We start from the raw sequence: 27,328 nt of genomic DNA on the forward strand, positions 1-27,328 counted from the left end.
AAATTGCAGGCTAGTTTTTTATGTGGTTTTGTATGGATGGTTGTTTTGTATTGTTTACATGATTTCAGCCTCCAACTGTCAAACTCCCTACCAAAAACTGACTAGAATCGTGAAGGGCCTCATACTCAGTTTTTGAGGAATCTTTGGTTACCAACACTATAGTAACACAATACGACGACTATAGGAACCATACAACCATCATAGGAACAACTTTTTTTTTTAAATTTGTTTCATGGTAAAAACGGTTGTGATTGCAATGATAAAACATATTCCAATTGCTATGTATTAAAATATTCATAAATTTACCTTTCCGACACTTTAAATCTATTAAAGCACATCTGTACTCCTACAAATTGTACCACTATTGCTACATTTACCCTACCGGTACTGAAATTGTATATATATATATATATATATATATATATATATATATATATATATATATATATATATATATATATATACCGGTATATCGGCTCCAACCGTACCGGCCTTGGAATTGATCCCGAACCCACACCAGAACTTACACTGAACTCATAACAGTCCTGGAACTGATCCTGATCCCATGCAGATCCTGCAACATATTCCTTCCGGTACTAAAACTGAACCCCATACTGATCCTGAACTGATTAAGATTCCTTATCAGTCATGGAATAGATCCGGTTCCGGTCCCTGATACTGCTCCCTTTTATATTTCGGGACCTGAATAGTAACCTAAATCTGACTCACTAATTCAGCCATTCAGTCCAGTTTTCCTATTTTTATTTCTTGTTGTATCGAAGAATCCCGCGGTACTATCGTCAACTCGGTCGTTTTAACAACATGCCCATCCCATGGACCGTCGCCCTTAGGAAGGATTGACTATTCGGCTAAGTGTTAATAAGTATCGGAAGCCTGTATAGGCCGGCATGACCCGTTACTCCTTAAAATAGGTTATTTGTTTCAGCTACTTTTTTGTATGAATGTTCTCGCTACGTTTTCATACATCCGGATTTACATTGGCGGCTACCTAAAGTATGCCACCTATTTGCTGACGTTGAGGCTTGCTGGACAGTTCTTTGGACCACTTTTTGGAAAACTTAACTTACACGAAGAAGACATTTTTTAGCTATGCTTAAACTAAAAAATTGGCCCATGTATAGAAAAAACTTGAAAGACCACGGAAAAAGTTCAATTATTAAATTCTGACTGTTATGGTGATCATACCACATACCGCGTACCCGTAAGGCGCTACGTTTTTGTGTTCAGCACTGTCAGCGCCGGCAGTGCAATCACGACGTTATACTAGCGTCCTCTAGATGGCACCAGAAATGATAGGGAGTAGCAGGACGACAACGTAGGGACCGAACATCCACGAACCACAGGAGAGCAGGGATAAACGATCGCACCGGGCGATCGTCTTTCTCTATCATTCCGACCGCCAAACTGTACGCTCGTGAGGTTATTCCGTTCCGTTTATCTGTGCGTGATTATAGTGCGTAATAATAAAGTTGGTGTACGACAAAGACCCAACACTGTAATTTGTATCATTCTTTTCGATACCTTTTACAGGGTTTCGAATCATATAATGGACTACTTGATCCACTCGGTGGAATGTTTGAAATGGTAAGAGGATGTATGCAACGTTGCTATGGAGGTTTGCAGGCATATAGGGGAATATGTCAAACGCTTAGGAGAAGTGAGCAAAACAGCTATGGAGTGTTGCATCCAGCTATGGAGCGCTCGGATGTAGCGCTGTAGAAATTAATCCTAGATTACTTTGATTATACTTTGAACACACGGATAGTAATCGGATAGGACGTAGGAAACAGCTACATAATGAATAGTTATTGCGAATAAATTGTATTACGGATTAATTACAATTTCTTGCTAAGAGTCCTAAAACATGTGTTTAATCACTCCAAACTCTTAAATCATCACGCGGAGCTTTTTTGAAAAAATCTAGGTTCAATTTCTACAGCGCTACAACCGAGCGCTCCATAGTTGGATGCAAAACTCCATAGCTGTTTTGCACACTTCTCCTAAGTGTTTGACAGATTCCCCTATATGCCTGCAAACCTCCATAGCAACGTTGCAAACATCCCCTTACCATTTCAAACATTCCACCGAGTAGATCAAGTAGTCCATTATATGATTCGAAACCCTGTAAAACACTAACAATTAAGTCGGCGTTGCGTTTTCCATAACCAAAGCGGATGCCATTGTATGGATGTAAACTAAGCAGTGAAGTGTAGAAGTGTAAGCAGTGAAGGGTACAGGCAGGCCTTGACCGACAGCGGTTGTTGTGCCAAAAGAAGAAGAAGAAGACTATCACATCGTCTAGATACACATAGCATCATCAGATCAGATACACCTATGAGTTCTCCTATAATGTTGTTCATTGCCCTATGGAAAGTCGAAGGAGCATTCTTACGGCCAAATGGCATTCGCAAAAATTCGTAATGGTCACATTCTGTGCTAAATGCTGTTTTTTCTTTTAACGAAGATTCCAGTTCTATTTGGTAAAAACCACTCTTTAGGTCGAAGGTAGAAAAATATTCTGACTATCCCAGATTGTCGAAAATATCGTCGATTTGAGGAATCGGATACTTGTCGTCAATTTTAACGTCGTTAAGTTTCATATAGTCAATAACCACTCAAAAATTTTCTGCTCCTGTAGCGTCGCTTTTTTTTGAGACGACCCAAATAATTGCATTCCAAGGTGAATTCGAGTATTTAATAACCCCGCTGGTGAGCATTTCCTGAATTTGCGTTTTAACTACAGTCAGTCCAAAAAGTATTCGTCTAGCTGAATATTTTACAGAAAAAGGGGAACTATGGCCGCAATAGGCATGGGGTGGTAAAATTAATCATTGGGTTTGATAAAGGGACTATCAATACACATGTTTTGCTATAAAATAAGCATTAAAATAGTGCAATAACAACTAAATTACATAAAAACTAAAAAAATCATTTGATTGGCACGCAAAAAGTATTCGTCTATCTAGCTTTTTAATCATTTACACTGGACAAACACTACGTAGACGTGAATTAAATTTATTATTATCAATCTACTGGTGACTTCTTTCTAAATTAATGCATTTCTGTTGTTTCAATTGCACTTCAAGCGGTCAGAGAGGCACTAAAGGCGGGGAGTTAAATGATTGGAGCATGATGGCAAAAAACGTATCTTTAACTTATGCATAACCTATCCTACTAATTTTTGAAGATTACAAAATGTTTGGGAGGCCTTGTTCCTTCATTTGATCAGAGTTTGGCCATTTTTCTGACACTAATTGTGTGATAAACTGCCATGAAAGCAGCCATCCTTGACGGTTAATCTAACGAAAGAAGCGGTTTAAAGGCCGGGCTACATTGATCGTACTCTCAAGCGTAATTTTGATTTTCACTAGCGCATCTGGCGGCGGCTGACCGAAGCATTTTGCCAAACAATTTGGAGCCGCTTCAGAAAATACGTTATTTTTCCATGTTTTTTAATTTAACTGAACTGGAAAAGCTTTGTAATTGATAGATAAATATGTTGTGCAAGTATTTCAGCAGTTTTCGCATCAAAAAACGGTGAAAAAACAAATTATCTTTGAGATCCAACACAACCATTTCCCCGACGACCAAAAAAAGCTTCCACCAGCCGCCGCCAGATGCGCTAGTGAAAATCAAAATTACACTACGGAGTACGATCAATGTAGCCCGGCCTTAATGTCCAAAAAATCAAATTTTACCAAGAAATCAGTGCATTTTGTGATGGCCAATAAGATCAGGAAAAGAGATGGTTCACATTTGTTTGATGGGTCATGCTGCATTTCATCGTAGCTGGTCATTTAATAGCTTGAATGAGTGAGTTGTTACAAACATGTTTTGTTTGAATAATATCATACACAGAAAGTGGCCAAATCTGTTAAGGTGCATCAAATAATTCTGGAATTTATTTCAAATTGAGCTCTACTAACATATTAAAACATGTTTAAATCGCCAAGGTTATTCGGGCGTCGTCTACCATAGCGAAAACTGTCTACTAAGATGTAGCAGCAAAATCTCGTGTAACGGTAGCACCATGATGTCATGATACTAGGACTCCGTGAGGAAAGTTGAACTAAAAAAATGATTCAAATTGATAGGAGACAAGATGGAGAAACATATTAATGCAGTTTTTAAGTACTTTGAGTCCCAGTTCTGAGAAATTTTACTTAAAATGTATCACATGTTTCAAGAACAGTCGAGCTGGAGAACATACAGGGCATTGTCATTTGCCCGAAACGCCAAACCAGCTGAAACCAAACTGATGAAAATGATTTAGTAGACTCTCAATATGATATCAGTTGCCATTTTTCCAATGGAACTTGGCCACGTAGTCTGGAAATGCCATTTTTCTACCAGAGAATAATTGGAACAAGTCTTGTAGGATGAGTGGATCAAAAATACGCCTTTTTAAAGGTTCAAATGAGTTCTTGCGTTTTGCAAGTAGTCACCAATAGTCATAAATGCAATAAGAAACAAGATCAGGACATTTTTTGATTCCATAACCTTTGTTTTCATACGCATATTACGCCAAAAGTCTGATAGACGAATACTTTTTGCGCGCCCATCAAACGATTTTTTTAGTTTTTTATGTATTTTGGTTGATATTGCACTATTTAAATGCTTATTTTTTGGCAAAACGAGTGTATTGATGGTCCCTTTATCAAACCTCATCATTACTTTTATCGTCTCATGCCTGTTGCGGCCATAATTCGCCTATTTCTGCAAAATATTCAGCTAGACCAGCAGTGTCAAACTCATCTCATCAGAGGGCCGCTAGTACAAATTTTCAGTGATTCGCGGGCCGCAAAGTTGAGAATGGAAAATATACCCCAATGTTTATGTAAAATACTTTTTTAGATTTTTATTGTTAAACAAATTGTCTTTTTGTACTCCTCGCTTCTTATCTGGAATCGTTTGTTATCTACAAATTCGCGATGTTATTTTTATATGTGCTCTTTTTTATATGAGAAAAATTTTTAATGTACTTTCAATGTTATTATTAAAATAGAACATTTTTCATTACTCCCGTTCTCTTACGGCAGTTCTGCTAGAAAATATCTGTCAAACACACTTTTTCACTTAAGTAGGAGAAGTCTAGCAGCCTACAGTGATTCTTTTTCAAACAATCCGAGCTATCCATCACTGGATGAATAACAAAAATATTTTCTTACAATTTTTTGACAGATCAAGAGAAAAATTGTTATAACACGTGTTTAAACATTATTTTTCGCTAATTTCCAAGTTCCAAGTGTTCTGGTGATATATTCATTTCTTATAACAAGAACCCGTATTTTACGAATAACTTTTTTTTAAATTACGATAATTTTATCTCACGAAGAGTCGTGGTGTGTGATCCCATACAGATCGGCAATTCTATTTTTGACACTTAAAGGGAGATGATTTGCGAATTGAGTAATTGAGGACTGTGGGAGCTAATCTATTAATAAGCTTTGTATTGCAAAGCTTAGGCATTTCGATTATTTTTATCCTTAATCTAAATCCTTTAGGCTTTTGGTTTTGATTTTTGGGGAGGTTGGAAATAACATTAATTCGTCTTGCAGAATGTTGGGTACAAATAATTTCAATTTGGCTACAATCATTTTTATTAACATTTACGGTGGCATGATTATGACAAAAAACAGAAGAGGCTCCAATCGAATATCAATGATGTAACATTCTAAAGTGGGAAAAAATTCGGATTCGGATGAATCCTTTACTTGGCAGTCGGGGGCATGAAGATTGTCAATTTCGGCGGGACAACCGATGACTCCAACGGTTCCGAATGGCTCTAAACGGCTCTATAGGCTTCGGACGGCTCCGAACGGAACTGTTGGTTTGATTTGGCCGGATTCGAAGTTGGAATAGCTATGATCGGAAATGGTTTTGAGCCGTGGATGCGATTCCGACAATCAATGACTAGTTGTTGAAAAATTTCCTAGTGTGTATCAAGTTATTTTCATTCCGTTTTCGTTTGTAGACAGTTGACGCAATTTTTTTTTCCATACAGAATGTGCAATCGAGTGTGCACAAAATTATGCTAATATTCAGAATTTAATCGAAACATAATACGACTGAGCTTGCATTCGATTCAATGATTCTTAAGGGTCTCGATTGAAATGTACCTTTGTGTAGAATAAGTTTATGAGATGTTATAAGTACATTCATGTTAGCTTCGAAAAATATACCAACAAAAGGATTGTTCTTCTCTTGAAAATTTAATACACTTTGACAAATAGTAATAACAGATTTATGGTTTGCAGTGCTTTTATCAATTCTCAAAATACTCTCGCGGGCCGCATTCAGAATCGACGCGGGCCGCATGCGGCCCGTGGGCCGCCAGTTTGACATACCTGAGCTAGACGAATACTTTTTGGACTGACTGTATCTTTTTATGAGCGTGTGGATATCTATATGACTTTGTGTAGATAGGTTTATCTGTTGTAGTTTTAATATGATGTTTCATTTTAATTGCAGCGGACAGCTTTTCGTTTTCTTCGTGAATAATTTGTTTGTGTTTATTAATTGTTTGAATCAGTTTTATCTTTTCAAATTCATTAAGATGGTCTGTTTTTATTTGATCACCTAGTTTATTTTCTTCTATGTGAGGTAAACAGTTCAACATGAAGAATTCTGTTGATAATGGTTCTATAGGGTGTTTATGAAATTCTATTGTTTGATTCAGTAAAGTTAAAGTTTCGTTTTTATAGTTAAGAATAGATTCGAGGGTTGATAATGTTTCCGTACCAATTAAACCATCGAAAAAATCGTGAAACTTTTTTTCGTAAAGTTCGATAGTGGGCAACTTTGATCTCAAGTGTCGCCTTGTGAGGAAAATGTAAAGTTACCATAGGGGAAGGTAGGTAAAGACGGACACGTTAAGGGAAATGGTAAAAATCTAGGGATATATAGGTGCAACGACCATGAAAATGTGCATACATTATCTTACACTCATGTTTTATCAGAAAATGTGTAGAAACTTTAAAGTTTCCATTGATTTTTGCGTTTTTTACGTGAATGAAAAACATGTTTTTTTCGTGCAGTTTTGAAATGATCGGGTAAGTCGGACACCTGATATGGGAAAGATAGGCACCATGAAGGGTAAGATGGACACCTGTAGAAAACGTTGGAAAGTGAAGAGTTTGTGGTGACACAACGTGTAACCGCTCCTTAAGACGCGTTACGCATAGTTAACACATACAGAACGCATCGCGCGTAACGTGTAGCACTCTTTCACTCACTAACACTAACATAGCTAACGACTGCACTACTACCATATAGGATATAGGATTAGAATTATATTTTACGTTAGAAAATAAAACTTCTTCTACGAGTGACCACCAAGCGAGCAACAAGCCGATTCATTACGTGCACCCGAAAGTAGTAAAAAGTAGCTAGAACATCTCCATAAGTTTTACAGTATTTTAACAAATTCTATCGCTTTCCACGTCCTGGTACGTTTATAAACCAATTCTTGGTCAATTGCAACGACGATTCATTCAGCCGTGAATTTAGGAATTGTAAGCACCGCTTCTAATAGAACGTAGAATGCAGAATCTAAGGCATCTTTTTTAATATCGCGCACTAACAGTGGAGGTTGCACCAGCTCACAGAACAACAATTTAAAACATCGCTTTAGGAAATTATTCCGCGGAAAGTCCGTGACCACAGCATATTTGAGGGGCTTGTGAATAGGTCCAGCCATTTCTTATATTGAAGATTGAACTTTTTGAAATCTGTAAACCCATAGAATCTCTCATCTATTCCTGAACGATTTGATATCAGTAATTTATCTTTTTTTATTAAAGTTGTCCAAGTCGTAACAAAATATTGGATTGAGTGAAGAACCTCATCAGCATCGAGCGAGTAATATCATAACGCATGACTGCTATTTTGACCGGTGTTTCATTTCTCGCTTATTTATTACCTTTTCTAGTTGCGTAATGGTTTATATCTTCAAAATACCCTTATTTGAAATGTTTCAAGCAATATATTCATCACCAATTGATATAAGAAGTAAAATAACTCAACAAATTTGGTGTCCATCTTTCCCTATGACAAAGTGTCCGTCTTTCCCGCTTTGGTGTCAGGATGTTTGAACCACCAGAAAACAAGATTTTTCAATTCTTCATTCTCGTTCTTTCGCCAGTTTTTTTGCTTAACAATCATGACAAATCGTTTATGTAAAAAAAACTTCTGAAAATATAAACAATGCAAGTTACAGAGCTTAAGACCCGCAGCAAACAAATTAGATCCACAAAGGTGAGTACGATTGAAAATTTGTTTTGTTCATGAATTTAACCAATTTCGCATATATTACATGTAAAATGTTCCCAAATGTGTTGTTTTACCTTCAGTTTGGATTGTACATTGTTGAATTACACGAAAATTGCCTTTTTCATGCATTTATGAGAAGTGTCCATCTTACCCGCAGTGTCCGTCTTTACCTTCCCCTACATGTTCTTTACGGATGTATGATGACATTCTTGTGATGTTTTTAATATTCCTTATCGTAATAGATTTTCATTCGCACCAGAATCAATACGTATATGTTATGTTCTTTGATGATATTTATCTAAAATTTTAATATAAGGAAGAAAGTTATGCTTGTTCAGGGCTATTCCGGAAATTTCGGTTCTGAAGCAAAGCAAAAATTTTCATCACTGTTTTGTTCACTATTGTTTTCCAAAATTTCATGATTATTTGTTGATTTATTAAGGGTTTAGCTTTGAGCAAATTGTGTACGTTTCCATAGGAGTGTAATGTTTTTTTTACCGTGTTAGTGTGTGTACGATTTGCATTTGGATAACGCGAATTATGTTGTAAATTTAATGGTCGGTTTTTCATTGAAAAATGTTTTAGAACCTGTCTGCACATTTGCATCATAATCACGTTTATTTTTAAGCTTACATAAAAATGTGTAAGCGTCATTTACGTATTTAGGTCGAGTAGCATGTACATAGCCAAAATAATCGTCTTGCAGGCCTGCCATAAATGCGGCCAACGAATCTTCTTCTATAAAATGACTTATTGCTTCCCAATTTTTGCTGAATAATGAATTTTGTTTAGCAATTTTTTTTTCGACTATTTCTTTGTGACCATGATAATACTTGTGTATTGCCATATTTTTAGTCAATTTCCATTGCGATAATTGGCATTTGTAAGTGGAAATTTCTTGGCGATCGCCGAATTTATTAATATTGCCTTTATCTCATGGAATTTATGAGGGTTTCCCTCTTGGCAGACGACATCATTTGCCTTTCCTATTCATTTTCCACATACGTCAATTTCGTACATTTTAAATATACCGGCAGATACTATAGGTCTTAACGACTTAACAACATGCCCGTCATGGGTTCAATCCCCAAATAGAACATGCCGCCATACGTAGGACTGACTATCGTGCTATGGGGGGGAACCAATTAGTCACTGAAAGCCAAGCCCACAAGTGGGTACAGGCAGGCCTTGACCGACAACGGTTGTTGAGCCATAGAAGAAGAAGAAGAAGACTATAGGTCTGAAAATATTCAGAGTGGTTTCAACTTTGGAAATCCAAGCCAATTGTTGTTTTTTATTACCATCAAATGATGGTAGCTTTTTTATTAAATCCGGAATTACGAAAAAATCGCTCCGTTGGCTTGGAGTGTTCGTATTCACATGCACCTGATCGTGTGTTCTATAAAATATGAAAACATAAGAGTCATAACTCAACTCAGACCAACTTACCAAAGCAAACCGTACAGCTTCTGAAAACGACACACTACAAGCGAAAGTAATGGATTACCTGAAAGAGACAATTGCTGGATCAATACAACATCGGAACACGACCTACAGAATGATACAACAACAGAAATGAAAGTAATAAGTTACCTGAAAGAGACAATGTCACTAGATGATATATAATCCACCAAAAGAGGCGAATGAGCTAGACCTCAAAGTCTCTATAAAAATAAGTAGGGTAAGTGTACCAATTATGGACATAGTTTGTCATCAATACGCACTTTTCGCGGCTGCATTAATTCGTCTTTTACCCAATCTCACGTTCCTCAATGCATTTTGGATGTCTGAAATGTGTAAAACCTGCACATATTTTTTAATTTGATTGATTTTAATCATTAATTGCTGAAAAATTCAAATTACTTCTGCTTCTTAATGTACCAATTATGGCACTAGTCTTCCTAATATGGCTATAAGAGGGGTCCTATTATGGCTATATATATTAAACCATATATTTTACATTAAAAAAATCGCTTCATGTTATGAAACTAAAACATATGAAAGAAAACTACGAGTAAACCAAAATCTGTAATTAAAATTAGCATTTATATTAGTTTCATATAATGAGAAAGGCTCATTTGATAGTACTAGTTAAAATGGCCCGGTTACAGGGCTACGCAACGTTTATTGGAGGGCGTATAAGAATTGCACTTCAATTAACCATTTTGTTTTTGGATCCGTTGTGAAAGATTTTTTTTTCTGTGTACTTATGTTATTTTTAACATATAATTATATTCGTGTTGTTCGTCGAGCGTTTATTCACCAAAAGAGAACGAGATCCTGACATTCGCTACGCTCTGCACCTCGCGTGGCTTGCATCGCCCCGGTTGATACGCATTGAAGTTTAGGTTTACATGTGGTGATCGAGGAGCTTAGCTGGGGTAACGCATCCCATAATTCCTCCGGGGAAAAAAAGACGAGCGTCCTCGATCGTAACGTTGTCGGCGAGGCTGTTTTGTTCTAGGCCGTGGAGAGCAGCAATCGAATGCGGTTGCATGGATCTATTTTACGACTTGCATCCGGTTCTCCATGAACGGGATAGTGTTGGCTCAGTGGTGTCACGTCTTACGCATCGTACCGTTGTTTCCGCTTTTTACAAATGTTATGATTTTTACCTATCTAATTATAATGACCGCATACCCTACTTATGATTTATACAATATGAAAATTGTCTTAGCTTATCCTTCCTAATTATAAAATTCGCTAAACCCTATTTATTTCTAGACGCAATACCCCTTCTTATAAAACGCATTCATCTGTTTTTTCAAGCTCTGCATTTTGTTATTTTCGTGTTCTTCTTAGTTTATTTTTGCTTCTTTTAACGTTTCTACCTATTTTGATGCTTTTGTCATTATTCTTAAGGCAAGTTGTTGCATGGAACCTTTGGTCTAGTTTTTTTCGAACTCCTTTTTTTATGTATGTTTCTTCACCCTCTTGTATTGTTGGGGGGGTTTCTTTAGTTGCGTTATTCTTTTCCATTCTTTGTTTCGTTTTTTTCAGATTGCTTATTACTTTACTGAAAATTTTCTGAGAAATTTCAACAACCTTTCTGCGATCCATTTCATTTGATTGGTTGAATAGAATTTCATTGGGTTTGTATCCAGTAGAAGAATGTACACTATTATTGTACAAGGATACAGCGATTTGTGTCATTTCTACTGTTTTTAGCTCAGGGAATTTGTGTTTGTTAGTATTAAAAACCTCAATGATTGTGCTGTGGATTTTTTTCCACCTGGCCATTAGACTCAGAACATGACGCGAATTCTAATTCTATTCCCAATTGTTCCAAATATCCTTGTAATTGTAAGCTTCTAAAAGAACATTCATGATCGCATATGAGTTTCTTGGGAGTTCCAAAGGTCGAAATGTATTGTGCTAGACCACTTTGAATATCTACGGTATTTCTTGATTCTATCTTGATTAGCTGTAAGTGTTTTGTAAATGCGCACACAAAAGATAGGAAATAGTTTTTATCCATGCCAAAGATATCCATGTGTACCCTTTCTAGTGGAGCTTCTGTTATTGGTCTGGCAGAGATTTTTATGTTGTAAGGGCGTCTTTCGTATTTGTGTTTTGCACAGATTTTACACATATTAACGTATTTACGAATTTTTTGCATCAATCTTGGGAAATAATATGATCTTTTCAGTTGATTTTCTATCTCTTGAGCTCCTCTGTGCGCACGATCATGCTCTCGCTTAATTAATGCGTATTGATCCTCGTCTGTTGCTACATTTTCTACAATGTTTTGAGCGATAACAAAATGTGAAAGCGTTTCTACTGAATATTTTCTACATGCGTTTTGGATAGTATTGAACAATGTTTCTGGGGCGTGTATTGCGCTTTGTTTGCCATCGTGGAATTTTCTAATGAATGATTCTATATCGCTGGGGCTATAAGAGCTTTTTGAAATTGTTATACGTTTTTGATTGGGGAACGGTACGTCTTGAATAATCCCTTCTGGTTGTGTAACTTTAAATATTATTTGATTTCTAAAGTAGTTTATTGGTCGCTCTGTGAAGTGAATAAAAAATCTTGCGAGCTTTTAGCAGAATGTACTGTATCTGTATCAGAAGGATTAGGGGTAGTCGATTAGATTTCGGTAGAAGAATCGATTTCATTATTATTTGTCTCAAGTTTTCTGCTAAGGGCGTCAGCGACCAAATTGGTTTTACCTGTTTTATATTCGACATCGTAGTCGTAATTTTCTAATGCAAGGCGCCAGCGTATTATTTTGGAATTTTTTGAACTGTCTTTAATGAAAATTAGAGGCTTGTGATCGGTTACCAATTTAAATTTACGGCCAAACAAGTATGGTTTAAATTTTTCGACTGCCCAGATAATGGCAAGAGCCTCTTTTTCTGTAGTTGAATAATTGACTTCAGCGTGGTTAAGTGTTCTTGATGCGAATGCTACCGGGTGATCTTTTAAATTATGGATTTGAGATAAGACTGCGCCTAGAGCATAATTTGATGCATCAGTTGTCAATACAAATGGTTTTGAAAAGTCAGGATAAATCAATACAGGATCCATGGTGAGAATTAATTTAGATTTTTCAAATGATTCTATGTACTCGGGATCGGAAATATTTAACTTGATGTTTTGTTTCAAATATTTTGTCATTGGCCGTGTGATTTTAGCGATATCTTTAATAAATTTCCGATGATACCCAAGTAATCCTAAGTATTGCTTGATTTGTTTTTCGTTCGTTGGCAATTTCCAGTTAATTATTTCGGTGATTTTGTTAGGATGTGGCTTAATGCCATTTCTGGTAACGATATGACCAAGGAATTCGCAATCTCTTTTTAAAAAATCACATTTATGGATTTGGATTTTTAAGTTTGCCTTTCCGAGCTTCTCTAATACGAGATGGAGATTTGAAATGTGATTTTTAAGTTACTGCCAAATACTATCACATCATCGAGGTATACGTAGCATGTTTTCCCTATCAGATCCCCGAGAATCGAGTTCATTACTCTTTGAAACGTTGAAGGTGCATTTTTTAACCCGAATGGCATTCGTAAAAACTCATAATGACCAGATTCGGTACTAAATGCAGTTTTTTCTTGTGATTCTGGGTCCATTTCTATTTGATGGAATCCGCTCTTCAGATCTAATGTTGAAAAATACTCGGCACAACCAAGATTATCGAGGATGTCTTCCACTTGTGGGATTGGGTATCTATCATCTATAGTAATGTCGTTTAATTTTCTATAATCTATTACGATTCGAAAGTTTTCTTTTCCCATCGAATCTTCCTTTTTAGGGACTACCCATATAGGGGCATTCCATGGAGACTTAGAATGTGTGATAATACCGTTTTGAAGCATTTCCTGTATTTTTTGTTTTACTATTGTTTTATGGACATGGGGATACCTGTAGGTTTTAGTGTAAATTGGTCTATTGGTTGTTGTTACTATTTTATGCTTAACTTCTGTTGTTGCCGAAAGACTTTCATTTTCTTTTGGTAGGGGAACGTAGGTAAAGACGGACACTGCGGGTAAGATGGACACTTCTCATAAATGCATGAAAAAGGTAATTTTCGAGCAATTCAACAATGTAGAATCCAAACTGAAGGTAAAACAACACATTTGAGAATATTTTTGGCATAAAATATGTAAAATTGGTTAAATCCACGAACAAAATAAATTTTCAATCATGTGCACCCTTGTTGATCTAATTTGACTACTGCCGATCTTAAGCTGTACAACTTGTATTGTTTATATTTCCGGAAGTTTTATTTCATGAATGGGTTGTCGCGATCATTAATGAAAAAAACTGGCGAAAGAACGAGAATGAAAGCAGTACAAAATCTTGTTTTCTGGTGGTTTAAACATCCTGACACCAAAGTGGGAAAGACGGACACTTTGCTGTAGGGAAAGATGGACACCGAATTTATTGATTTATTTTACTTCTTATATCAATTGGTGATAAATGGATTTCTTCAAAGGGTATTCCGAAGCTATAAACCAATCAGCAACTAGAGAAAGTATTGACATAAGCGAGAAATGAATCACCGGTCAAAATAGTAGCCATTCGTTATGCTCGCTCGACGCTGATGAGGCGCTTCACGAAATCCAATATCTTGTCACGACTTGTACAACTTTAAGCAATAAAAATATGAGGCATTGATATGGCATTGTTTAGGAATAGATGAAAAATTCTATGGGATTACAAATATTAAATGTTGACATGGTGGAAAATGGATTAAACTATAACAAGTCCCTCAAAAATACTGGGGTCGTGGTCTTTTCGCGTAGTAATTTCCTTAAAGGTAGTTCTAGACTGTTGTTCTGTAAGCTGAAGCAACGTGTGCTGTAAGTGCGCGATATTTCAATACATTTTAGATGCTGCATTCTACGATATATTACAAACGGTGCTTCTTCTTCTTCTTCTTCTTCTTTGGCTCAACAACCGATGTCGGTCAAGGCCTGCCTTTACCCACTTGTGGGCTTGGCTTTCAGTGACTAATTGATTCCCCCCATAGCAGGATAGTCAGTCCTACGTATGGTGGCGCGGTCTATTTGGGGATTGAACCCATGACGGGCATGTTGTTAAGTCGTACGAGTTGACGACTGTACTACGAGACCTGCTAAAGCGGTGCTTACAACTCCTAAAACCACGGCTGAATGAATCGTCGTTGCAATAGGGCAAGAATTGGTTTATAAACGTACCAGGACGTGGAAAGCGGTAGAATTTGTTAAAATACTGTAAAACTCTTCACTTTCTAACCTTTTCTACAGGTGTCCATCTTACCCTTCATGGTGTCCATCTTTCCCATATCAGGTGTCCGTCTTACCCGAACATTTCGAAACCGCACGAAAAAAATCATGTTTTTCATTCATGAAAAAAACACAAAAATCAATGGAAACTTAAAAGTTTCAACACATTTTCTGATAAAACATGAGTGTAAGATAATGTATGCACATTTTCATGGTCGTTGCACTTATATATCCCTAGATTTTTCCCATTTCCCTTAACGTGTCCGTCTTTACCTACCTTCCCCTATTATTCCTTTATGTTTTTCAATTACGTCCAACAACATTTTTTGTTCTTCACTATTTAGGTGATCGATTCTCAATGAATCTTTCAAAAAAGAGCAATTATTATTGATTAGGGTATTTAAGATTTGATACTCTTTTGACCCAGGTTCTATATGATATTTGTGGTAGCGAATGCTTTGATTCAGAAGTGTAAGTGTTCCTTCTTTGTAGTTTAAAACCGCATTAAGAGAGGAAAGCGTTTCGGTACCAATTAACCCATCGAAAAACGGGTGAAATTTGTTTTCATAAAACTCAATAGATGGTAGATGTTTTCCTAACAGGAACTCACGTCCTTTCGTGTGCACTTCAGCCTCACCATACATATTTTTGCTTCTAGTGTTGGGGCATTTTTGAACGGTTTTGAGAATGCCTGGCCTCAACAGGTTTTTGTTAGCTCCTGAGTCTACAAGAATATTCAAAGACTGATTATTCGAACTATGGTATAGTTTCAAATAGGGTAGAAAGTTGTGATTGCCTTTTGTTATTCCGCAGATCTCGGTTCCGAAGCAGACCAAAAATTTTCATCAGTTTCACTTTCATAAGTTTCGTGATTGTTGACGGACCTTTGCGTTAGCTTGCTTCTGGTTGTAGTAGTGTCCATTGGTTCGTCATGAACGACCTTACTTGCATGATAGGATTGTTTTTTTTCTGTATGGGGTTTCTCATAACGCTGATTGGATGTTAATTTATAAGTATTATTAGTTGGTTTGTCGTTTTTCTCTATGACTTTCCCAAAGTCTTTCTTTGTTTTAAACATGCACAAAAAGTTATATACCTCTTCCACATCTTTCGGTTGTGCAGCTTGTACGTGACCATAATATTCTTCACTTAGCCCGGCTATAAAAGCGGCTAAAGCATCCTCGTTTATGAAACAGTTAATAGCTTCCCAAATGTTTCGATAAATTGGATTTTGCTTAGCAATGATTTTTATTTTATCTACCAAATCGTTGTGAATAGAATAATATTTGTGGATTGACATATTAGTCGACAGTTTCAATTGCCATAACTGGCTTTTGTAGGTTGAAAATGCAGAAACCTTTTCACCGAAAGCTTTTAATAGTATGCTTTTTACGGTTTCGAAATCATGTGGGCTGCCTTGTTGGCATAATACATCGTTTGCCCTACCTATGATTTTGTTACTAACCGCAATTTCGTACAAGTTGAAAATATCAACGGGAACAATTGCTCTAAAAACATTTAAAGTCGTTTCGACTTTAGCAATCCATCCCATTAATTGTTTTCTATTACCATCGAAAGACGGCAGCTCTTTTATTGGATCGGGAATAGTAAAAAAATTCGCTCGACTAGTGTGCGCGTGCACATGTGGTATCTCTTTAGACTCATCAGGGCATTGCTCTCTGTTGTTCCTTTCGCTTATCGCAGCCTCCAACGAGCCTTGACGTTCTGCTAGGTTTTGCAGGTAACCTTCCATGGCAGACAATTGCTCGCAAATTTGTTCCATGCTAACCTCACGCAGGGTCAAAGAATCTAAAGACAGTTCAATGGTATTGGTTTTACTTGATTCGGAAGATATCGAATCCGTTTCGGAATCAGAATAACTGTTTCTAGCCTCCCACATGTAACACACAAACGCGCACACAAACACTATACACTCTTTTTTTTTTATTTGAAATAGAGCGGTAAGAAAAAACAATTGCTCAAGGGTCGGTGCCTCTGTCGTAGCTGTACTTTATTCTTACAAATACTAGTAAGAGTTAGTACTTACGAAGGTCGTGCTGGGAAGCGTGTACCAGGAACACGTGGTTTTCGTGAGAGGTCAAGGGGGATCACAACTCACGCGACGGATTCTCCAAAATATCGCGGATGCCGTAGGCGGATTCCAAACGTAGCCTTTTTTACTCAGCTACTACCACTTAACACCAATCACTACTATTTTTATTTAAAAAAACAATCACCACTTAGCATTCACTGGTTGGTTCCGAACGGCTGCGCCAATTATATTCGTCTTGTTCGTCGAGCGTTTATTCACCAAAAGAGAACGAGATCCTGACATTCGCTACGCTCTGCACCTCGCGTGGCTTGCATCGCCCCGGTTGATACGCATTGAAGTTTAGGTTTACATGTGGTGATCGAGGAGCTTAGCTGGGGTAACGCATCCCATAATTATATATTGCAGTATATTGATTTACGATTTCTTAATTTTCTTTTATTTAATATTTTATTAATGAATTAAAGGATTGTGTATTGTGGATTGTGACCCCTTGAAATACATAATTTATGTATAAAAATTCACATTGTTTTCCCGCATGTTTTCCCACAAATGCAATACCCTAAATTTGCCTCAAATCATGCTCCGCCGAATACACTGCTTCAGACCTTTACTGTACACGGATATTATAGGAACTGTGAGCGTCCAGGATAAGCGATAGCTTGAATGTAGAGTGTAGCGTGCTTTCCATGGTCAGCAGCAGAGTAGCAATTCCACTCGAAGCCACTGCGAATGCAATTTTCGATTAAATGCAAGAATATTTTCGAGCATAAACGGATTTCCGATGCCACCAGGTCAATCTAGAAAAAAAACCTGTACATTGTGTGTCTCCTCTCCGCTGGATTATTCTGTCAAATCGTAGCTGTCCACTGCTGCGGTAATTTCATCGCACACCGTTCATTGTTCGTTGTTCAATCGGTTCACGTTTACTAATATGTTGTCCAGCTCATCGATAGCATAACAGTGCTCCGCGTCCACCGGGGAAAATATTTCGGCTGTGGATAAGGCGTATTGTAGAAATTCTGGCAGTATCTGCACAAAGTCGTCTAAATGCAGCATGGTCGGAAACATCGTCAGCGCCTTCCGTGGCGTCTTTTCGTAGGGGAAGGTAGGTAAAGACGGACACTGCGGGTAAGATGGACACTTCTCATAAATGCATCAAAATGGTAATTTTCGAAAAAATCAACAATGCAGCATCCTAACTTAAAGTTGAACAACACATTTGAGAACATTTTTGGCAATATATATGCAAAATTGGTTAAATCAGCGAACAAAATAAACTTTCAATCATGAGCATCCTTGTGGATCTAATTTGACTACTACGGATCTTAAGCTCTACAACTTGTATTGTTTATATTTCCGGAAGTTTTATTTCATGAATGGGTTGTCGTGATCATTAATGAAAAAACTGGCGAAAGAACGAGGATAAAAGCAATACAAAATATTGTTTTCTGGTGGTTTAAACATTCTGACACCAAAGCGGGAAAGACGGACACCTTGTTGTAGGGAAAGATGGACACCAAATTTATTGATTTTTTTTACTTCTTATATCAATTGGTGATGAATATATTTCTTCAAATATCTTAAATAAGGGTATTCCGATGCTATAAACCAATCAGTAACTAGAGAAAGTATTGAAATAAGCGAGAAATGAAACACCGGTCAAAATAGTAGCCATTCGATATGCTATCACTCGCTCGACGCTGATGAGGCGCTTCACGAAATCCAATATCTTCTCACGACTTGGACAACTTTAAGCAATAAAAAAATGATGCATTGATACGACATTGTTTAGGAAAAGATGAGAAATTCTATGGGATTACAAATATTAAATGTTGAATTTTGACATGGTGGAAAATGGATTAAACAATTAACAAGTCCTTCAAAAAATACTGGGGTCGTGGTCTTTTCGCGTAGTAATTTCCTTAAAGGCAGTTCTAGACTGTTGTTCTGTAAGCTGGAGCAACGTCAGCTGTAAGTGCGCGATATTTCAATAATGCTTTAGATTCTGCATTCTACGATATATTATTACGATATATTAATTTCTAAAACCACATCTGAATGAATCGTCGTTGCAATAGGCCAAAAATTGGTTTATAAACGTACCAGGACGTGGAAAGCGATAGAATTTGTTAAAATACTGTAAAACTTTTCACTTTCCAACGTTTTCTACAGGTGTCCATCTTACCCTTCATGGTGTCCATCTTTCCCATATCAGGTGTCCGTCTTACCCGAACATTTCAAAACCGCACGAAAAAAACCATGTTTTTCATTCATGAAAAATACGCAAAAATCGATGGAAACTTAAAAGTTTCAACACATTTTCTCATAAAACATGAGTGTAAGATAATATATGCACATTTTCAAGATCGTTGCACTTATATATCCCTAGATTTTTACCATTTCCCTTAACGTGTCCGTCTTTACCTACCTTCCCCTACAGGTACTGATTAATGAGTCGCAGCGGTTTGAGGTTCCCGACAGCTCGCAGTATCTGATTCTGTTTGGAGTCTTCGACGGTGTACTTATCTTGATTTTGCGAGTGTAAATCTTCACAAAAGTGGTTCACGTTTGCGTTCTACAATAAGAGAGGATAATGCGACATTTTCTCCACCAATATAAGGGCCAATAAGGTAACGCAGATGATAGAACATTTGAAATGAGGCTGCTGCCTGTAGAGTCTTGGATATTTTGATGTCGTTCTGCAGCAATCCAGACATCAACAGTACACCGTGCGGCCAATAACGATCAGCCAATCAGTCTGGCGGTGGCCCGCGATCCACTGGTTACCCGTACCAACATACCACGGAAGCTGATGCAATAAATTTTAATATTACACAACTTCACATACGTGAGGGCGATATTCGTCTGTTCGTTTGACGAAAACATCGTTGCCGTCTTTCGTCCAACGCCTACATCGATGAATAGCTACGTCGGTGCAAAGTGTGCGAGAAAACCAACACGGTACAAAAATCATCCAAGCTATCCGCATCAGCTAACCTAACATCAACTCACTAACCTACATCGTCTCAGGTTGGAGTGAAAAAGTTACGCTCTATAGTGAGAGATTGAAAATGAGAACCTTTTTGTAAAATTTGTTATAGGACTAGTTAAAATGGCCCGGGTACAGGGCTACGCAACGTTTATTGGGACATATACGTCCTATCAACGATATAAGAATTGCACTTCAAATAATCAGTTTGTTTTTGAATCCTTTGTAAAAGATTTTTTTGTGTGCTAATATTATTTATTACAAACATTGCAGTGTATATGATTATGATTTCATAATTTTCTTTTATTCAATATACTACAAATTGAATTGTGGATGGTGCACCGGCTGGAATAAATATTTTTTATCAAAATTAACACTGTTTGCGATAAATTTACTTTACTGTTCGGGTCATATGTTCCAGGTAACATCAAGTCCCGTGGTATCTTGGCATACGCCTTATCGAATCCCGGGAATGTCGTATGCCGTACGTCGTATGACTCACGTTGATGCAGAGCAGAAAATTCGTTTTTTAATCGGTTCACGCATACTAATATGTAATCCAGCACATCGATAGCATAAAAGTGCTCATCGTCCACCAATGAAAATATTTCGGCAACGGATAAGGCGCATTGTAGCAGGTCTGGTCCTATCTGCATAAAGTCGAATAACTGCGGCATACAGGAAACATCGTCAGCGTCTTCTGCGGCGCGATTTAGCGCAGGTGCTGATCAATGAGTCGCTGCACTTTGAGGTGCTTGACAGTTCGCAGCAGCCGATTCTGCTCCGAGTGTGTACAGTGCACCGGCTCTGATTTTGCCCTTCAGAAAATCGTTTCACGTTTGCGTCCTACAATAAAAGAGGATTCTGGGACATTCCCTCCGACAATATAAGGGTAAATAGGTGACGCAGATGTTGAGAATATCAAATCAACAAACTGCTTCCTGTAGGGTCCTGGATATGTTGGTGTCGTCCTGCCGTAATCCAGACATCAAAAGTACACCATGCGGCCAATGACGATATCAGTCTGGCAGCGGTGTGTGATCCACTGTCTGCCCGTACTAACATACCATGGAAGCTGCTGCAATAAATTTTAAGCTTACTTGTACGTATTTAATCTTTAAACTATTTATATCACTTCATAAACATTACACAACATATTATTATTCGTATGTTTGTTTGAGGTAGACATGGTTGTCGTTTTACGTCACACGCCTACATCGATGAATTGCTACGTCGGTGCAAAGTGTGCAAGAAAACCAACACGGTACAAAAATCATCCAAGCTATCCGTACCTAACATCAACTCACTAACCTACATCGTCTCACTATGGAGTGAAAAAGTAACGCTCTATAGCGAGAGATTGAAAATGAGATCCATTTTGTAAAATTTGTTATAGGACTAGTTAATTTGGCCCGGTTACAGGGTTATGCAAGATAATTTCTGGGGTATATAATAACCTGCAGGCAACGGATTTCTTAAAATACAACGCAAATTCCATGTGGTTTTTAATTCCAAGTGATGCATTAATCCTGAACCCATGTAATCCTGAAATTTTATAGAACTTATTCTGGTGCTGGAACTGATTCCATTCCCGTATAGGCATTATAATTAGTCATGAACCTGATCGTGGACCTGATCCTAACCCCTTACTGATCCTTTTTACTGATCCTGATCCATTCCGGTCGAGAAGTTGATCCCATTCCCATACCGGATCTGAAAAATATCTTGACCCTATAGTGTAAACGTACCTATAGTGGTGTAGTAACAATAGTGGTAGTATGGCTCTAAAATGTGATAATAAGATTATTAAGAACAATTAACTTATTTATTTCATTGTTTAATGTTCTCTGTTCTTTTAAAAAAGGCTATAAAAGTTAAATTGGGCCATTCCATTGCAGTGATAGAAACACAACATATTTTGTAAAATGTGTCAAAATTCTTCCAAAATCCTTAGGATTTCAAAACTCATATTTTTGCTAACGTTTTAAATGACCACATAACAATGCAATTATTATTTTTTTAAACACAACTTTCGTGAAATGTTATTGATTTACTAATATTTATTGCCTTTTGACCATATTTTCGCATTTTTATTTTTTTCTACCAGTGCCATTATAGGTACAAAAAAACAGGCATGTTGCTAAAGTGGTCATAATTATAAAATTAGTAAAAACCGAACATTTTAGATTTTTTCCTCGATATTGTTAACATTTCGTATTGTTTACACTAAAAAAAGCAACGGAAATGAGTTTCCTGTAAGTAATTTACCAAAAAAGTCAAAAATTCGTATATTCAACTGAGTGAAAAACCGACTTCGAATCAAGCTTACTCTTACTGGTTTTTAAAGACTACAGTCATAAAGTTTTTTAGTTAATATTTCAATCACTAATCACACTTAATACATTTTTACGATCAAATTATGTAAGAAAACAATATTATGGATGTGATTCTTATTATTCATTTGATAACAGCTTCAAACTAAGTTCCGTGTGTATTATACACAGTTTTTAGGTATCTTTGTTTACCAACACGATAGTAACACAATACCACGACTATAGGAACCATACCACCATTATAGGTACAACGAAGCAGTCACAAAATATACATTTTTCGTAAATTTGTTGTGTTTGATGGAAAATGCTTGTGATTGCGAAGATAAAACATATTCCCATTGCTTTCTGTTAAAATATTCATAAATTTACCTTCCTGACACTTTAAATCTATTAAAGTACATTTGTACCATTACATTGATATTTTTACCCTATCGGTGCTTAAATTGTATATATATCGGTATAACAGCTCCAAAAACCGTACCGGCCTTGGAATTGATCCCAAACCCACACCAGAACCTACACTGAACCCATAACGGTCCTGGAACTGATCCTGACTCCATGCAGATCTTGCAACATATACATTTCGGTACTGGAACAGAACCCCCTACTGATCCTTGAAATGATTAAGATTCCATGTCTGTCATGGAACAGATCCTGATTCCTAGCCCAGATACTGCTTCCTTATATATTTCGGGACCTGATTAGTACCTGAATCTGATTCACTAATCGAACCACCCAGTCCAATTTTCCTATTTTTATCTCTTCTTGCATCGTCAACTCGGACATTTTAATAACATGCCCGTCCCATGGACCGTCGCCCTAATCAAGGATTAACTATGTGGCTAAGTGGTACTAAGTATCGAAAACCTGTATAGACCGGCATGTCCTGTTACTCCTAAAAGAAGGTTATTTGTTTCAGTTATTTTTTCGTATAAATGTTTTCGCAACGTTTTCATACATCCGGATCCAGTTCTTTGGACCACTGATTGGAACATTTTACTTACATGTAGTATAAGACATTCTTTAGCTTTGCTTAAACCAAAAATTAGGCCCATGCATAGAAAAAGACCACGGAAAAAAAGTTTATTTATTCAATTCTGACTGTAATTTGTATCATTCTTCTCCATAACTTTCAAAACACTAAAAACTAAGTCGGCGTTGCGTTTTCTACAGTCGATGTGGTTGCCATTGTATGGATGTAAACTAAACCAAAATCATCCAAGCTACCGCTGGAAAGTAACGCTGATCAGCCTTTACTAGAATTTTATAATAGAGATAAATAATGTCGCGTAAACGCGGTGTCATTGCTCTAGTTTTTTGTGATATTGTGATACATTTTACACCAATTATTTGTTTCATTCAGTTCATGTATTGCATTTAATTCACTTATAAATTAGTTCATAATATGATTCATAACTTTTACATTTTAATATAAGGAACTATTGATGATTTTGGTAGCTTATAAATGAGTTGGATCAAATTGTTTAGCCCTACAAGCCATTTTAATTGCGCATTCTGGCGTTTTTGTTCCCTAATTTAGCCTTTGGTGTAGATGTCTTTGATTTTCCTTTAATTTTTTTACGCTCTTCCATCCTAGCACGTTTTTCATTTTCCCGTTTTTCTTTGGCCTCTTGGCGTTGTAGGGCTCTTATTTTCTTTTGTTGCAGTTCTTTTTCTTTTTGCTCTTTTACTTTAAGAAGTGCATCTCTTCGTTCCTTAGCTGTTAAGACAGGTTGAAATGATTTTTTATAATTTCTATGTCTACCACAACGGTGAGGCGTAGCTGGTAGATTCAACACCTCCGAAATTCGGCGTGTACTAATAACCAATGTTGCGTCTTTTCCATCTTCGCATTGATTCTCAATGTCCTTTTCTTGGAGATCATGATTGTTTACGATTCTTGCATCAACTACAGACAAAGAAACAGTGAGAATTATAATTCGTTCATTTAATAATTCCAGACTAAACTTCATAAAATACAGCGATGTTTTAATGATTACTTACCATAATTCATCATTTCGGGTAGTTCTGAATCCGTACACGTAGTTTGTGGTTCAGTGGAAGATGTCAAAGGCAATATATTGCATAATATATTAGAGCCTCCAGCTTCAACTTTTTCGTAATCTGTCATATCTATTGATATATAGGTATCCAAAGGAGATACGATATCCATCTTTTTGGATGAAGAAGCCGATGTAAAATCGTCGTTAACGACGTCGTCGTTGTCGTAATTCCCTTCGAGTCCGTCTAAGCAATTCAATCCATTGACTTCTACTGTAGATTTTAAGGCATGAAATCCAATATGCGGACGAACAAATTCACGATAAAAATAACGAATCACACGTTCTTCACGGGACAGCTTGTTGACGTCTCCTTCAATTTTAACTATAGTTTCAGCTCCGATTATATCGTATGCTTCAACTATTCTATCCATACTAATGGTAACGCTTTGATCTACACTACCGTGTTGTGTGGTATCTGATTCCTTCTGGATTGATTCTTCAAAAGCTTCAGGTGTGACAAAAACATCGGTTGTTTCGTTCGTAATCAAGGCACCATCCAAATAGCATTGGAGCGTTACGTTTCGCGATTTTTGTATGGAGGCGTTACTGCTCGCTACCTGCTCATAGCACTGCTCGATAGCAGTACTTAGTGAGCAGGTAGCGTGTAACATTCTATGTAAGCTCAATGAAAGCTCAAAGCTCAAGCGTTACTTAGCGAGTGCTCGAACCACAGTATAACGCTGTGGGTTCTGTATTCGGATGTAAACAAAAACACACACACTTTTTTAAAATTTCGATGCACATTGTCCAGTACAACGATAAAATGTATTTTATTTAACTATTATTCAATACTTACATGCCTCAATATATGGTTTTACACGTTTATATACGATTTCAACCATCACTTTGGATGGTATCAACTGATGCCGACGGCGTTGTTGTCTCTGCGTCAGGCACATGTATTGTTGCCGCTTCTAATGCTCGGATCGTTTTTTCGTTAGCAGTAGCACAACGATTAAACGCAATAACTGTACCACTTGCAAAACGATACAAATAAAGTAAAACACATAATACACCGTACAACACACTTCTTAACAACACTTGCACATAAAAACCACTTGTCGATGCGGTGATCCAATGTCCTGTTTGCAGTGGAAAAATAACAATGAAAGATTAGAATGCTTTCAAATATGACATTATTTTATAATACTTTCCTTTCCATGCTATTTTGTGGTGTATGGAAACGTTGGTTTGCTTGAAGATACACAACGACCGGTGTGTTGGTCCAGTTGAGAATGTGCCGATCACGATCACAGCCGGCTTTAGTGATTGTTGTAGAAACTGTAACAAAGATCAATATCATTAAATCTGCATTATTTTTACAATTCATTGTGATTTCATGAAAAATAAAGTGAAAAAGTAAAGTAAAAGTGAAAAAGTAAAACATTTCATCTTACCGGCGTCGTATTTCGTCGGCATACACACACACACACACACACACACACACAGCTGCTCGATCATACTCGGACGAATGTTGCTAAATTTCGGGATAATATGATGTTTTTCCTGTGGAATAATGTGTTCAAACATTAAAAGATAGTTTATTCACTGAAATATGCACATAACACTTACCTTTTCCCGAGTTTTCACATAAAATTTTACGATTATTCTGCACACAATCTTTACGGGCGGTTGTCCGTGTTTGTTTACGTTTCTGACTTGACAGATATGCAAGCTGTCATGTGACGAAGTGAAATACATTCAAACCTCGCCAATTGCAAGTCTGCTTTTTCAATTGAATACAAAAAATCCGAGTTGTTCACATAAATATGAGAAAAAGTCAGTTTATCCAGTTTGTATAAAATAACAAACATGACAAAATACGCAGACATTAGTCGTGTTACAAAATGTCTTTCTAATAAACAAAATCTATTTTTTTTGTAGACATATGATATAAATGCAATTAGCGAGTTCTAATTGTGTCATATATATTGCTATTTTCAAAGCGGTTTAAGTTAAAACAATAAACTTAATAATGATTAAAATGTATTTTATTACATTTATGTTCAACGATAACCTAACTAGTAAGCATGTTCATGCACGTGTGTAATTATTTGATAATTTTTTTGTGATCCCTATATGAATGTTATTAAGTAAAACAGACAATTTACTCTGTTCCTTTTTCAATTCTTCAAGATAAGGTTTTTTTTAATAGAAACATGTAAGTTTGTTTAAAAAACATATATAAATACATATATATAAACACACATACATATATAAATATATATATATATATATATATATATATATATATATATATATATATATATATATATATATATATATATATATATATATATATATATATATATATATATATATATATATATATATATATATATATATATATATATATATATATATATATATATATATATATATATGTATATATATATATATATATATATATATATATATATATATATATATATATATATACATATATATATATATGTATATATATATATATATATATATATATATATATATATATATATATATATATATATAATTATATATACATTTATTCATATAATATATATTATTGTAAAATATATAATATACTATATATAAGTTGTTAATATAATTATTTTAATATCATTATACCGATGGCGGAAACCTTTAATTTTTTCATAAAATTTTAGTACAAGTTTTTGTTAATTTTGTTTTAAAATATGTGATCTGAATCGTTATTAAATATCCATCACTCATCTTTTCCAAATTCAGTTAAACCATCTCGCTTTGCTTTGAATTCTAAGTCAGAACATGTATGGGGTGCGCGGTACGGGTAAGAAGAACATAGGGGCGGGGTACAAATAAACGCATCACAACACCAAAGTCTGGGTGAGACGGTGATGGTGTGAAACGCTTCTTGC

At 36.3% G+C, this 27,328-nt stretch overlaps 1 protein-coding gene across 2 annotated transcripts; it reads right to left on the reverse strand.

Moving 5' to 3' along the window:
• Positions 1-23,830: 23,830 nt before the first annotated feature.
• On the reverse strand, positions 23,831-26,350 carry LOC120897913 (chromatin assembly factor 1 subunit A-like). 2 transcript variants are annotated; one of them, XM_040303108.1, is made up of 4 exons: positions 26,025-26,350; positions 25,850-25,958; positions 24,394-25,733; positions 23,831-24,298 (listed from the first exon to the last, which is right to left on the reverse strand). In XM_040303108.1, exons 3-4 carry the CDS (start codon positions 25,061-25,063, stop codon positions 23,892-23,894), a joined length of 1,077 nt encoding a protein of 358 aa, XP_040159042.1. In that variant the 5' UTR covers positions 25,064-25,733; positions 25,850-25,958; positions 26,025-26,350; the 3' UTR covers positions 23,831-23,891. The 2 variants fall into 2 exon arrangements, with proteins under 2 accessions (XP_040159042.1, XP_040159043.1); XM_040303109.1 differs by lacking the exon at positions 23,831-24,298 and having other exon boundaries at positions 25,174-25,534; positions 25,607-25,733.
• Between the last annotated feature and the right edge of the window lie 978 nt (positions 26,351-27,328).

The sequence above is a fragment of the Anopheles arabiensis genome, chromosome 2, assembly GCF_016920715.1.
Source record: "Anopheles arabiensis isolate DONGOLA chromosome 2, AaraD3, whole genome shotgun sequence".
NCBI classification, from domain to species: Eukaryota; Metazoa; Arthropoda; class Insecta; order Diptera; family Culicidae; genus Anopheles; species Anopheles arabiensis.

Bases quoted from the DNA above. Each gene is read 5' to 3' on its own strand.
- LOC120897913 (XM_040303108.1), bottom strand. From the start codon at position 25,063: ATGTTACACGCTACCTGCTCACTAAGTACTGCTATCGAGCAGTGCTAT. The intron at 24,299-24,393 runs GTAAGTAATCAT...CTTTGTCTGTAG, and splicing joins ACCCGAAATGATGAATTATG to TTGATGCAAGAATCGTAAAC.